The sequence below is a fragment of the Schistocerca nitens genome, chromosome 6, assembly GCF_023898315.1.
Source record: "Schistocerca nitens isolate TAMUIC-IGC-003100 chromosome 6, iqSchNite1.1, whole genome shotgun sequence".
Taxonomy (NCBI): domain Eukaryota; kingdom Metazoa; phylum Arthropoda; class Insecta; order Orthoptera; family Acrididae; genus Schistocerca; species Schistocerca nitens.
In genome coordinates, this window is record NC_064619.1 from 595,931,949 (window position 1) to 595,947,940 (window position 15,992).

The window sequence follows — 15,992 nt, forward strand, 5'->3', positions numbered from 1 at the left end:
TCATGTCAGCAGAGGACTGTTAAAGGTGGTGGAGGCTCTGTAATGGTGTGCGGTCCACTGATACGTCTAGATACCACTCTGACAGATGACATGTACGTTAGCATCCTGTCTGATCACCTTCATCCATTTATGTCCATTGTGCATTCCGACGGACTTGAGCAATGCGACACCCCACAGGTCCAGAATTGCTACAGAATGGTTCCAGGATCACTTTCCTGTGTTTAAACAATTCCGCTGGCCACCAAACGCTGCAGATATGAACATTATTGAGGATATCTGGGATGCCTTGCAACGTGATGTTCAAAAGACATCTGCACACTCACGTACTCCTACGGATCTATGTACAGCCCTGCAGGATTCATGGTGTCTGATCCCTCCAGTACTACTGCATGTATTAGTCGAGTCCATGTCACGTCGTGCTGCAGCACTTCTGCGTGCTCGCGGGTCCGCTACACGATGTTAGGTGGGTGTACCAGTTTCTTTGGCTCGTCAGTGTGCATGGGGGCTTAATTATAATAAAATGCAAATAATTTTAATTTTTTGATTTAGTAGCTGTCTGTTCGATTACGAAGTCTCGTAAACGGTTGGCCCTGACTAGTATTGTTACGTTATCTGACTGCTTAGAACAACAACAAAGAATGAAATGAAAATTTTCATTAACACAATTAATTAATTAAGTCCCCAGCAACTATAAAACCTACGAAACCAAAGCACAAGTATAACTGTTCTGTATGTGGAAGTATGACTCAACGCACATCTGGCACGGTTCTTCTTCAACAAGACAAGAATTTTTAAATACCAATTATACTGACGTGATAAAAGAAAATTAGAAATACTATAATTGCGCAAAAAACCCTGAATTACACTCTAATACAAGAACACACGCCGGATGCTTTGTTGACTGAACCTGTAATGACGCATTATTCAGGACATTGAAATAATGAGAAAGAAAAGAAAAGTAGTTTGTTACCTTAATTTATATTGATGAAAAGCACTCTAGACATTACAATCTCTCCACACCGACTCGCTACTATCACATCTGAACAAGAACTTTTCAGTATCACATCTCAGCAAGCACTGCCTACTAGCTCATTTCAACAAACACTCCTCACTACGACATCTCAGCACAGACTACCACGAGTTCTCCCAAAGCACTGCCCACTACGAGTTCTCAATAATCACTGCCTACCACGAGTTCTGAACAAGCACTGCCCTCCGCTACATCTCAATAATCACTGCCAGTGGAGGCGGCGGAACAATACTCTCTAGCGCGATCTCTGGCGCTGTGGCTCAGTGTAGCCACCTTTCAAGTGTATATAGTAATTTTTTTCGTCGCTTTATTTGCGACAAGGACAGGTGAGGTAGTCACTACTAGTAGTGTAGAGCTCCCTCCGCCAAGCACCGTACAGTGGCTTGTGGCGTATGTATATAGATGTTGACGTAGAAGATAATGGTTTGCGCAGAAGTAGGCGGAAAGTTAGACACAATATTTTGCCAATGGAACCAGTCTGTCTCAGAGACAACGTCACTATCAGTTTCCTTGTCGATTGGCTGTGTAAAGCAAGAATTTGAGTGCTGCTGACAATGGTCTCGAAGTATTACCTGCACAGTGATGGCTGCGCGCCTTTAACTGTGCAGGCCACGTTCCCGGGGAGGCGACCAGCGCGCAGCCCGGCCTGCGCTTCTCTGTCGCCGCCACGGAGTCTCTTTCCGAGATGTACGAGCGCCGGAAGCGGCGGCAGCAGCAGGACACAGAGAAGGACTGTCAGGTGAGACTGCAACCACTGCTCAGCCAACACACTTTTCCTCCAGTAAAACTGCTTTACTATATACACACCTATAGTTTTAGGAGAGGACTTTTTATTTGTCGCACAGGATGTGACAACATGCGCTACCTTATTTGTTCCAAAACGCCGCGCATTAAAACGTGATTCTTTGGGGGCTCATTTCTCGGGTTTTCAGGAAGGTAACGTTCTGGGTAGCTCTTGGATTCGGAATCATTTGTATACCTAGCAGAAGAATCGTCTTTGTGTCAGTATCCTACATCACAGGGTCAAAGTATGAATACTACACACTTCCTCCTGCTTAGACAAATGGAGAAAATCTGTTGGACCTTTTTGCGTCTGCTGTCATTCGTGGTTGGCCTCAAGGAGCTTTTGGACGCACCACTATTTCATGGGCGGTTCCTTAGAAAATCAAAATAAGAGGTTTTTAACTTATTTTCGTTCCAAGCCCGAGCCGGATATGCACAGAAAATGAGTGTAATTTTTTTGATGTATTGGTAAGACCACAATCTCGAATTACCTTGAAAACTTTCTTGATATTTTTGCCCGTTTCTGATATACAGGTTCAAAGTTACCCTACCTGTACATGTAAAACACGGTGTCAGACGAAATCGTAGTACTGTAAAGAGTCTCCGATGTCAACAGAAGAGTTCTCTGAACCCCACGTTGTAGTACTGTAGCGCATGGAAAATTTTTGTGCACTTGCAATCTGGTATGATGTGTAAAATTAATGCTACGCTCTCTCATTTTCACGTAAGTAGACTGTTAAAATTTTACTGACCCAAAAGATCTTTCCATATTAGCAATAAGGACTGCTGTATCAGGGAAAAGAAGGCAACCAGGAGAAAAATCCTCCTTTTCGAACACAAAAGATGCTTCTGATAAAAGAGTGAATGAATAATTGGGTTCCAGCTGCCACGTTCTACCTTCCTCAGCAGCTTTAAAAAATTTCCAAACAATTCTTGCAGCGAACACATTCGCGCTTTTCTTATCATTAGAGAAAAGGAAACATTGATAGTGGGAAAGAGACGGAAGATTGATAAATAGTGAAAGATAATAGACAGTGGTTGTGGTACAGAAAGGGCAAAGGAGAAAATGGCAGTGTGATAGAAACAGTGGGACGCACGGGCATTGGACCATAGTTGATAGTGATAGAACAGTGCTAGGGAAAAAGTGAAGGAGACAATGCCATTGGGAGAGGAATAAAGAAAGAGACGTTGAAACCTAGAAGTGGGTGGGAGCCATTGATAGTGAGAGACAGAGTGTATGACAATGACAACGAGGAACACAGAGATAGTGACAGTGAGAAGAAACAGCAACAATGGGAAGGAATGAATGAGACAGTAGCAGTATCACGAAGCAAGAGGTAAACAGTGACGGTCAAAGGAGGCAGTACTAGAAGGACAGAGCGGAGGTGGCTATGGCTGTGAGACAGGAGACAGTGACAGCTATAGAGGCACAAACAGGTGTTGAAAATAAGTTGTGATGAATGAGTGAGTGAGAATGGTCAAGTGGGAGTGGTGGGAGAGGATGTGAATGGGGACATACAGCGATGGACTAGTGGCTATGAGCGAGTTACAGTTATGAGAGTTTGGTGAGTCACAGATGAGTAGCATGTTATAAACAGCGTGAAATCTTCGCATGCCAAACTTGCAAGGAAAAATTTTTAAAGGTGCTGAGAAAAGCAGAATAAGGCATCTGGTACCCCATCTCAGAGTATTTTAAACAGGAATATATTCGCCTTTCTTTTGCTAATTTATTTATTCCGAGGAAGATAGGACACCCAATATATACTATCGGCAAAGGGGACAACCAGTTTTCTTTCACCCACCTTGTAGGCCTTACGACAATTGATCACTACAGTTATGGTTGCCTGCCGAAGCAGCGATCTGGATAGAGAAGTGGCTTTTCCTAGCCTACAGGTGTTCCTTAATTCCAGGAAATGTGAGAAACATCGGTTATACCGAAGCGGACTCAGAAACACACTAAAAATCCACGGTTTCGGCAGCTAGTGGAACTGCTTGGCCTCATTTTGCCAGAATGAATCCACCCGACCAGAGTACCTGTCATTCACGATTGATCTTTCGTTTAGCGAAATTTTCCGCCCTGTAGCAGTTAGATAAAGACCCAGTTCATATGAAAGACGAACGCTGTGACTACATGTAATGCTGTTAGAAAGAGGTGCGCGAATTGAATTGGCGGCAGCTGCCGTTAACATACGAAGTCAGCCTGCGGAAGATGCACGCTAAACTCAGTAACGCCTTTGACGACCACCCTAGTCGTCCATTTCATCGCCCGTATCTAATTACATTCAGAAAATGTGTTATAGGTACACGTCACGGGTTCAGTCCCAGAGTGTGGGCAACGTTTGAGAAAAATTAAGCTGCAATAGCGGCCCAAGACTTCCAGTAGAAGGAGTCCCTCTCATTCGGCCAGCGGCCCGTCCAAGAGGGCAGGAGAGAGAGACTAGAAGTTTACGGCTCCATATTCCCCTTGATGTGAGAAACTTCCCAATAAACAGTAGAATCAGGAATTATGAAATAAATGAGACAAAGAAGGCAACGTAAACCACTGTATAAAGACGTATAAAGGTGCTGACGTCTCTCCATCGCCAAAAAAAAAAAAAAAAAATCAGGTTGGTCACCATTCAGATCTTCAGGAGATGTGACATGCGAAACAGGTTGACAAATCGACGATAGTCTAAGAGTCGAGAAGTAGAGAGTCGAGGAGAAGAAGAGAAACTAAAAGGTGTTTAAAATGAAAGCAGATGCTCAGTACAGATGTAGCAGGAATTAGTGAAATGAAATTGAAAGAAGAAACCTTGCCTAACAGAAGAAATACCGAACTTCAATTGATCGACGAAGAAATGAAAGGTTCAAGAAAATAAAAGTATACAGCAAATAAGTCACTTAAGAATGAATTAAAAGTAAGCGAAGAGAAGGTAAAGAGAAAATGCTGTAGGAATAAAAGGATAAAATTGAATAGAATGGAAAGGTAAGGATCGTAGATTCAGCATACAGAAAAGTAAAAATAACTTTCGCTGAATGAAAATGTTAAGCATTAAGACTGTTATGCGCTGAGGAGAGAGTAGGGATAAGTAGAAAGGGGAGCAACTGCCTGATGATGAGACAGGAAAAGAAATCGAGCTCACCTTTGAGGAAAGGTAAAGGGAAACTGCGGAATTTCTGAAATGACAGGAAGAAGTGACAACCAACTCCAGTTAGTGTGCAGAATCCATTAGACTAGAGTCATACAATGAAAATTTCGGAAGAATACCATCCACAGAATCCGCAAGATGTCAAAATGCAGACAAATTTGAGGTATTGCAGAGACATTTTAACTACCCATGGCGCCAAAGAGCTGATAAGATAAGCATACAGAATTGAGGAAGAGAAAATTGTGAATCTATTAGACTTCGGTCAGTATGGTGCTAGGTAACGTAAAAGTAGAGGCAGTTCTGGAATTGCGCGAGAGGCAAAATTTGAGAAAAATCAAGAATTCTTCATAGAACTTATCGCAACAGATAAAGAATTCGACAACGTAGATATGTTTGAAACTCTCAGAAGTAGTAGGTATGAGCTGTGGGGAAAGACTGGTAATTGAAGCTCACTGAAGTAAATATTTCTTACCCTGTTAGAGGAGGACACAGGTCACTTCGGAGAGCAGTAGACGGTGTAGAACTGGTGCCAAGTCCTCACGTGGTCCTCCACTGGTGGCGTAAGTTGTGGTAGTCAAGTGCTGTGTACATGAGCCCCGTAGCTGCGCGGTAAACTCGGCCGAATTGGCCTGGGGGGCTCGATTCCTCTCCGTGTCGGAGAGTCTCAACCCTCTGGGACTGGGCGTTGTGTTGCCGTCACAAAAAAAATTAAAAGAATCTGAGTATGTGTCAGTCGGATGTATAAAATCAGCCCAGTATGGTGAGTCAACTTGGAGACATGACTGGCTAGGTTAAAGACAAAGATCATGGGGTCTACCGGGATTCGAACCCACGACCTCTCAGCTTCCTCGGACGTGCTTTCCCAACTGACCACCAGGCCCATTACTTTACCAATGATGCAAGGCGTCAAGTGCACTGACGACCCATTATTTTTATTTATTTATTTTTTTTTTTTTTTTTGTTCATCAGTCTACTGACTGGTTTGATGCGGCCCGCCACGAATTCCTTTCCTGTGCTAACCTCTTCATCTCAGAGTAGCACTTGCAACCTACGTCCTCAATTATTTGCTTGACGTATTCTAATCTCTGTCTTCCTCTACAGTTTTTGACCTCTACAGCTCCCTTTAGTACCATGGAAATCATTCCCTCATGTCTTAGCAGATATCCTATCATCCTGTCCCTTCTTCTTATCACTGTTTTCCTCATATTCCTTTCCTCTCCGATTCTGCGTAGAACCTCCTCATTCCTCACCTTATCAGTCCACCTAATTTTCAACATTCGTCTATAGCACCACATCTCAATTGCTTCGATTCTCTTCTGTTCCGGTTTTCCCACAGTCCATGTTTCACTACCATATAATGCTGTACTCCAGACGTACATCCTCAGAAATTTCTTCCTCAAATTAAGGCCGATATTTGATATTAGTAGACTTCTCCTGGCCAGAAATGCCTTTTTTGCCATAGCGAGTCTGCTTTTGATGTCCTCCTTGCTCCGTCCGTCATTGGTTATTTTACTGCCTACGTAGCAGAATTCCTTAACTTCATTGACTTCGTGACCATCAATCCTGGTGTTAAGTTTCTCGCTGTTCTCATTTCTACTACTTCTCACTACCTTCGTCTTTCCCCGATTTACTCTCAAACCATACTGTGTACTCATTAGACTGTTCATTCCGTTCAGCAGATCATTTAATTGTTCTTCACTTTCACTCAGGATAGCAATGTCATCAGCGAATCGTATCATTGATATCCTTTCACCTTGTATTTTAATTCCACTCCTGAACCTTTCTTTAATTTCCATCATTGCTTCCTCGATGTACAGATTGAAGAGTAGGGGCGAAAAGCTACAGCCTTGTCTTACACCCTTCGTAATACGAGCACTTCGTTCTTGATCGTCCACTCTTATTATTCCCTCTTGGTTGTTGTACAAATTGTATATGACCCGTCTCTCCCTATAGCTTACCCCTACTTTTTCAGAATCTCGAACAGCTTGCGCCATTTTCTATTGTCGAACGCTTTTTCCAGGTCGACAAATCCTATGAAAGTGTCTTGATTTTTCTTTATCCTTGCTTCCATAATTACCCGTAACGTCAGAATTGCTCTCTCGTCCCTTTACTTTTCCTAAAGCCAAACTGATCGTCACCTAGCGCATTCTCAATTTTCTTTTCCATTCTTCTGTATATTATTTTTGTAAGCCGCTTCGATGCATGAGCTGTTAAGCTGATTGTGTGACGACCCATACATCTGATTAAATCGCACTGTCTTAAGAATAAAGCTCAGATCTGAGGTGGTTGTGTGGTATTTTGGGTGTTGTGAATCTGTAAGACTTGAGCCCAGTCATTTAGGTTACCATGAACCTGAACTTCATATTTATTTCAAGACACTTTTTGACGGAGTGTTACCCTTTTTTCTACATCTTCATGGTGACTGCGTTGTGATCACGCAGCGTCTTCCAGGATGACAAAATTCTTGTTCACAAGGCAGCGTGCATTGGCACCCAGTTTAAAGAACACTCAGGAGACCTTTCTTGCTGCCCCGCTACATCTCCCATTTTAATATCATGGAAAATGTCCCGGACTACTTAGATATACCCGCACTTTAGTGTTTCTACGGGATCTAATTATCAACGAGGGGCTCCAGATGGATAGGGCATACCACAAGACGTTCGTGGACCCTCTTCCTCGCAAAACATACATAATTAACTGGATAGAAGTGGTGTCACGGAATTAGCGTGGTTTCTCATAGGGATGACAAATTCTTTTGCTGTGTTGTTACAAGATGTACAAATTCCAAGGGATATTATTAAGAATCGTAGACCAAGAGGAGTTCAAATGGTCCGGAGCACTATGGGACTTAACTTCTAAGGTCATCAGTCAGACCAAGAGGAGTGCTACGAATAAAAAGAGTGTAAGCGTTGTTGCAGTTATCTCGCCTACTGTTCAACCTGTACATGCTAGAAGACAGACAGAAACAGAAGACTTCTTCAGCAGCGGTTGTCAAAATCAGAATGAAAAGATATCTATGATTAACGTCACTGAAATTGTTATTACCTCAAGTGATACAGAGAAAGAGTTACATGATGTGATGAGTGGAATGAAGAGTCGATCAGACTGAACATGGACTGAGTGTAAGCCAAAGTAAGACATGAGTAATGAAGGGCTGGATAAATTACATTCTTCAGTTTCAGTATTTCGTTGACAGGAAAGAGAAACTTTGTTTAAATTCCTTAAAGTGTTCATCAAAGGTTGTACCAACGTTCACAGTATTTTTCAGGCGACTGGTTTTGAACCCTTAGTGGTTGATTTTCAAGCCTGGCAAACTGAAGCTGCACTTACAGTGCCTGATCTTGATGTTTCTTATTAAGTTCTGTGTCTGTGCAGCCTCAGTACCCCAGGCTCGAAAATGAACCTGTAAGGGTTCGACCTCTACCGTCGCAGGTTCGAATCCTGCCTCGGGCATGGATGTGTGTGGTGTCCCTAGGTTAGTTAGGTTTAACTAGTTCCTAGTTCTAGGGTACTGATGACCTCAGATGTTAAGTCCCATAGTGCTCAGAGCCATTTGAACCATTTGTAAGGGTTCGAACCTAATAAACACTACAACTGTTGACAGAAGCATTAATAAAAGCTTTCAGGAATAAGTAACATTGTTGTTAAACCCCACATGAAAACTAAAGTATACTTGGCAGATGAAGTGAATGATTTCTACTTGAGTGGAATCAAAATAACGCATGACAGACGAAGCAGAAAGGACACATGAATCAGAAAAACAGTTACAAACGCAGCATTCTTCGGCAAAAGTATTCTCCTAGTATCAAATATAAGACTTAATGTGAGAAAGAGACATAGAGACATTGCTAATATACGTTTGGAGCACAACACCGTATAGACAATATTCATGGACTGTGGGAAAAACACCAAAGGAGAGAATCGAAGCGTTGGAGCTGTGGCATTACATAAGAATGCTGAAAATTATGTGGACAGATAATACACGATATAAGACGGTTCTCCTCAGAATCAGCGAGGAAACTGATACGTTCGAAACATTAATTACAAGAAGTGACAAGATAATAGGAACTTTGTTACGATGTCAGGGAAAAATTTCCACAATACTACGTGGAACTACAGGGGGTACAACTTTACTGATGTCAACGGCCGTGAGTGAGGCAGCTTAGTGCAACGATCTGTTACCCAATAGTATAGTCTTCATTCACCCGTTTTCGACAGATGCAAGCGATTTGCCGAAATATTGTGGGACTTCAACGATCTCATGCGGCTGGACACCGGAGAGCCCCGGAAACAACAAAAATATCACGCAATGCTCATTGTGGTCAATGTACGTCTAGTATTAATTCCGCTCTCCTTTCAGAGAGGAACCTGGTTCTCTCTGTCACATGTCAGAGCTTACTTGGCGTTTTCGCCTTCGGTTGACGCTTATTAATATGTTTATATTTATTGTCCGCATGTAAACATTAACCTGACAGTTTGCGTGAGTTCTTAGACAATTAAGACCACACAACCACGAATGAACAGCATTCTCAAAAATCAGACACATAATGAAAGGTGTCCCATTAATAACGCAATTTTTAAATTGAGCACCTCACTCAGTTTGTTAGGCTCCTGGACCTGAAATTTAACCGCTTATCATTTCTTGAGTCCGCCGCTCGTGGTTTCGCGGTAGCGTTCTCGCTTCCAGAGCGCGGCGTCCCAGGTTCGATTCCCGGAGGGGTCAGGGATTTTCACCTGTCCCGAGATGACTGGCAGTTTGTTGTGTCGTCTTCATCATCATCATTCATTCCCATTACAGTCGGAAGAAGGCAATGGCAAACCACCTTCATTAGGACGTTGCATAGTGCGGCGGTGCGGGTCTCCCGCATCGTTCCCCTACGCTCTGTCAGTAAGCATGGGACATCATTTCTTGATACTTCGATTACCGATTGTTATGGTCATTTGGCATTCAGGCGTGTTGTTGTTAGCTAAAAAGATCTTGAAAGTGCCTTTCAAGTACGGTGAACGCTGTGCAGAGACCGTTCGAAGAATTTATGCAGTTGTGGTGGGCGAAATGAGGCTAATGTGTCAACAGTACGGAGACTGGTGAGGAAATTGGAAGATACAGGATCGACAGTGAACACCTAATCACCTGGACGAATGTTATTCTCGTCGATCGGTAGCGACCGCCGCTCTCATCAGTGAGACAGTCGTCATTTTAACTAAAGATTTGCATCTGCATTCTTTTACGATCTAACTAACACAAGAGCTGAAGCCGATGGACCATTTGAAGGGCCGAACATTTGCCGATTGGGTACTCGCAATACCAGAATTCTATAGTGATTTTCATAACAAAAAAAAGTTCGATGATGAGGCACAGTTACACATTATTGTTTATGTGAATAAAAAAATATTCGATTTGAGCACAGAGAATCCTCGCATGATCCGTGAGACGTGTGTTAATCTAAAATGAGTGATTCTTTGGTGCGAGTTACGGGCAGGCTAACGAAATGGGCTACACCTTTTTGAAGACGAGACTGGAAAAGCAGTGACAATGACTGGTGATCCATATAGCCACATGATCACACGGTTTTTGTGGTCGTCATTTCGAGAATTGAAAGTGGAACATATGTGGTTCCAACAGACCGGGCTACCTGCCACACTGCTATTGAAACAAGAATGTCGCTAAGAGAAAGATTCCCTGTTCGTCTCATCTCTCGCAAAGGCGAGGTCATGTGATTCGACACCATGTGACATTTCTGGGGGAGTATGTAAAATTTTGTATTTATCTGAACAATCCACGAACCATCCGAAAAGACAGAAATAAGACGTATCATGGGTCAAATTCCAGCGGAACTTTTCCCTGGAGTCTCCAAAAATTTTGTACACAGAGTAGACGTGTGCAGACGAAGCCATGGAGTAAATTTGCCTGATACTTTGTTCCATGTTTAATCGTAGTCCTTATGTTACAAACAGACGCGATAATTCTAGCACTTTTTAAATAAATTATGTCTTCTATTATAAAATTAAAAATTACGTTCGTTATTGGACAACATTTATGAGGTTTTAGGATTTCACGGCCAGTGTCAGTATGAATAAAATCGCTTTCGCTATTAGGCCACGTCAGTATGAAATACTTAAGACAAATAAAATAAGGTACCGACGTTTCGACTGTATTTGAAGCAGTTCTTCCCAGGGCGACTAAATTCCGGATTCTGATGATTGTCTTCCCCTTCATACTGCCTTAATTCGATTCTCAGGTGATTACCAATCTCATATTCTGGGATGCCGTTTGCGAAATCGAAGTAAAGATTGCTAAACAGGGATTGTAGCTCCGTGGTCAGCCTTCCTGACTACTAGGCGGCGGATGAGGATTCGATTATCCATATTACCAGAAATTTTTCCTTGATGGGAGGACTGGACTGGGCTCCACCTGAGTCTCGTGAGACCAATTAAGGAGCCACTTGACGGACTAGCAGTGGCTCCAAAGTCAAGAAAGCCGATGACGACAGAGACAACGGTGTGTGCACACCGTGCCATTCCGTACGGCACCAAAGTGAAGCAATTGACAGAGGATGACACGACTAACGGTCAGTCTTGATTGATTCATCTGTGCCAAAATGCGAAGTTTCTATGTGGACGGTTGGCTGTACTGTAGGCTATTTGTCTTCATTACAACGGCAAGTGACTCGGAGGCAATACCGAATCGGCAGCTTGTATTCAGTGTCAATCTTTCCTGCAGAGACACGTTGATACCGAGCGGCAGTTCTCTTGTGGCCACTTCCGTATAGCGCCAAACCAGGGTCATATGGAGCTACTCGCTGTTGAACACATGTTCTCCGCTGGTCGGGAATCGCTGGTATCCATGTTGCCGATTACTTGCAGCCGTCCTACCTGTTCATGCCGCTGGGGCGTTTAATTATTTCGATAGCCTTTCTTATTTCTCACTGCTGCATCCACGGGTGCCTAGCGAGCACAGGAAGTTCGTGAAATTTATTAGATCGACCACAGTCCTGGTGGTTTCCCGCTATATCTAATTTCTCGTGTTGTTCCAGTGGTCCGTAGCCTTCATGCTCTGGCATGAGAGTGCTAAACAGTCTCCCAATTTCACTGATGTAGATTTCACGGCATCACGTCAAGTTCGTAGGCGCCTACAGTGTAGAAGCACTCTATGAATCCTTTGTGGGTCTTAATTCCCATGAGGTGCAGCACTTTACATACACTGTCGATGACGCATCTCACGTAAGAGGGTCTTCTGTTCATTTGTCTGTCTTATCCTCACTGCGCCTCATAGCTGGTTGTATGTTGAAACGGCGCTCCATGAAGAAATTATCCGAATGGGACTGAAATCGGTAGATGTGATGTACATGTACAGTCAAACAGATAGCTACGGTTTCAGAAAAATTGGATGATTTATTCAAGAGAAAGAGCTTCGAAGATTGAGCAAGTAAGTAAAGCGTTGGTCCACCTGTGGCCCTTATGGGAGCACTTCTTCAACTTGGCACTTATTGATAGAGTTGTTGGGTGTTCACCTGAGGGATATCACTCCAAATTTTGTCCAACTGGGGCGATAGATCTCCACCGTCCCGAGTTGGTAGGAGGACCCCGCCCTTAATGTTCCAAACATTCTCAGTTGGGGAAAGATCTGGCGACTTTACTGGCCAAGGTAGGGTTTCGCTAGCAGAAAGACAAGCAGTAGAAACTCCCGCCGTGTACAGGATCACGTTATCGTGCTAAAAAGTAAGCAAAGAATGACTTACCATGAAGGTTAACAAAACGGGGCTTAGAATATAACCGTCGACGTAGCTCTTTGCCGTAAGGGTGCCGCCGATGACAACCAAACGGGCTCCGCTGTGAAAAGAAGTGGCATTCCTGACCATTACTCGTAGTTGTCAGACCGTTCGGCGAGCGACTGTCAGGTTAGTATACCACCACTGTCTGGGGCGTCTCCAAAGGGGTCTTTGCTAGTCATCGAAGCTCAGTTCGCAGCGGGACTCATCAATGAAGATAATTCTACTCCTTTCAATGAAGTTCCAAGCCGAAGACGTGTCGGAAAAGGCCCGGGACAACAGTGGGATAACAAGTACACTGTCGCCATCCACACAGCGCGATAACCAAGAGTGACGGTGTGCGGTGCATTTCTTTTCATAGCAGGACCCCTTGGGTTGTGATCCGCGTCACCCTTGCAGCACAGCAGTAGGTCGACGATATTCTACGCCGCGTTTTGTTGCCCTTCACGGAAAGCCATCCTGAGCTTACATTTTAGCAATATAATGCTTGTCCGCACACGGCGAGGGTTTCTACTACTTGTCGTCGTGCTTGGCAAACACTGCACTCGCCCGGTTAGCCGCGCGGTTAACGAGCTGCTTCCCTAGCAGGAAGGCGTACCGGTGCCCGGCACGAATCCGCCCAGCAGAAAACACCGTTTCCACCTTCGCATACACCATAATTACTCTACCATGCAAACATTTGGGGCTACACAAGTCTGGTATGAGACGTTCCTGGGGGGGTCCACTGGGGGTCGAACCGACAATAACCGGGTTCGGTGTGGGGCGCCGTTGGGGTGGGTGGACCGCTGTAGCCTGTTGTGGGGCTGTGAACCACTGAGGGCTACGGCTGGACGAAGTCTCTCCATCGTTTCTAGGTCCCCAGTGTAATGCAATACAATACAGTAGAATACAATTGGCAAACACTACCTTGCCCAGCAAGGTCGCCGAATCTTCCCGCAGTTAACGACGTCTGGAGCATTATCGACAGCCCTCTGTAGCCATCTCGGGCTTCTGACGATCTGACTCGCCAGTTCCGCAGAATTTGGTACAATATCCTTCGGGAGGACATTCAACAACTGTGTCAATCAATGCCAACCCGAGTAGCTGCCTGAGGTGAATCAACACGTTACTGACTTACCAACTGGCGAAACTCTTTGTCTTGAATGAATCATCCAATTTTGCCGATGTTGTAATCATTTGTTTTCCTGCACAAGTACGTCACAATTACCGATTTCGTGCCAGTCGAATACTTACAATTCCTTCTCGTTGGTCGCTTTTTCTTATTGTTGTCTTAAAGTGTACGTTGGTGTATCTCGGTTTCCTGTATACTTTAAGTCCCAGTTGTCCGCTTGATTATCGTATACTTCTACATCTAGGAAATGAATCGCTCCATCAAAACGAGGTTATTTTAAATTTCTTTAGTATTTCATAATGAAGCGGCCTGAACACAAAGTGATCTTTCTCAAATGAAGCCTACATTTCTTGCAAATACTAAATTTAAGAAGTTACCCTAATTAGTACTCTACTTAACACAGTCAACATCTCGTTTCTAAAGTAATAAGACGTATTTTTCGCTTTCTGCTACGCCTATCTGTGTCTGCAGACATATGATGGTTTCTATTAAGATCTAACAATATTGCCTCATTCTTGCAGTATAACATTACTCACTTCTTTCGTATTTTTATTTGTAAAGGGAAGGTAAATGCGCATGGAGATACCTGCAGAAGTACGCTCAACATGCACTCATGAGATATTGGGATGATTTACAGAAATTGCTTTTTTCGCGTTTTCAGCCCGAGGTCAGCCTGCCGTTGACACCACTGCCGCCAGAACAGCAAAAGCTTCCGTGGCATTAGAGGCAACACCCGACGAGGTGAGATTTTATAAATGTAAGATATCACACAGTCAGCTGTATAAGTTGTATACTATCATTAGGACCACAGCAATTAACATCAAAATTAACGTAATGGCAGCCGTAATCTTCAGTGCAAACTTCCATCTTATGGTGGACCACATTTCCGAATCATTCCATACTGTTTCAGTGCCTAACGCCAAATATGTATTGTATATTACTGTTTGGCGATATGCTATTTATCTTGGGCATTGGATATCCACAACTATTGATATCAGTTTTATTATATCTCAGCTGGATGGAAAAGCATTTATATACCTGTATGGGTTTTCCCACCAGGGCAATCATAATATGGGCGATAATTTATGCCTATGTAAAAAGCGAAACATGTTTCCTAAAATCAGACAGTAGCTCCTACACACATAATAGTATAGTTATCAATAATGTTGCATAACAAATGGTCATAACAAACATTTGTTGTGAAGTAATAAAGGAGAGGCGTTCAGTAAGTAACGAAACACAATTTTCTCCTTCGGCTAGTTTCAGTTGAAAAAATGCGGAATTTGTTGTGGGATATCGTAAAACATTCCCGCTTCAGCCCCTACAGTGTCATGGATTTCGGATAGAGGTGGCTCTATACGCAACCTTCCGAATGGCATATGTAACGCGAGTGCGTTCCAAGCAGAGAGCTACAGTATGTGATCACAAGTATCACGACACCTGGCTGAAAGTGACTTACAAGTTCATGGCACCCTCCATCGATAATGCGGGAATTCAACATTTTGTTGGCCCACCCTTAGCCTTGATGACAACTTCCACGCTCGCAGGCCTAAGTTCAATCAAGTTCTAGAAGATCTATTGGGGAATGGCGGCCCGTTCTTCACGGAGTGCTGCACTGAGGAGGGTTATCGATGTCGGTTGGTGAGGCCTGGCACGAAGTCGGCGTTCCAAAAGATCCCAAAGGTGTTGTACAGATTCAGGTCAGGACTCTGTGCAGTCTAGTCTATTACAGGGATGTTATTGTCGAGTAGCCATTCCGCCACAGGTCGAGCATTATGAAGAGGTGCCCGATCGTGTTGAAAGATGTAATCGCCATAACCAAATTCCTCTTGAAATGTGCTTAAAACAGAAACGCAGGCCTGTGGTGTGATACTGCCACGGAAAACAACAAGGGGTGCCAGACCACTCCATGAAAAACACGACCACACCATAACACCAGCGCCTCCGAATTGTACTGTTGGCGCTACACACATTGGCAGATGACGTTCACCGGGCATTCGTCATATCCACATCCTGCCATCGGATCGCCACATTGAGTACCGTGATTCGTCATTCCACACAACGTTTTCCACTGTTCAATCGTCCAATGTTTACGCTCCTTACACCAAGCGAGGCGTCATTTGGCATTTACCGGCGTGATGTGTGGCTTATGAGGAGCCGCTCGGCCATGA

General features: G+C 43.8%; 1 protein-coding gene across 1 annotated transcript in view; it reads left to right on the top strand.

Annotated features, from left to right (window-relative positions):
* Positions 1-14,545, top strand: part of LOC126263515 (UPF0605 protein CG18335) — a 53,013-nt gene extending 38,468 nt beyond the window's left edge. Inside the window, exons 4-5 of the mRNA XM_049960607.1 lie at positions 1,639-1,769; positions 14,483-14,545. Coding sequence (XP_049816564.1) covers positions 1,639-1,769; positions 14,483-14,545 — 194 coding nt within the window. The remainder of the gene's footprint in view (positions 1-1,638; positions 1,770-14,482) is intronic.
* Positions 14,546-15,992: the final 1,447 nt, after the last annotated feature.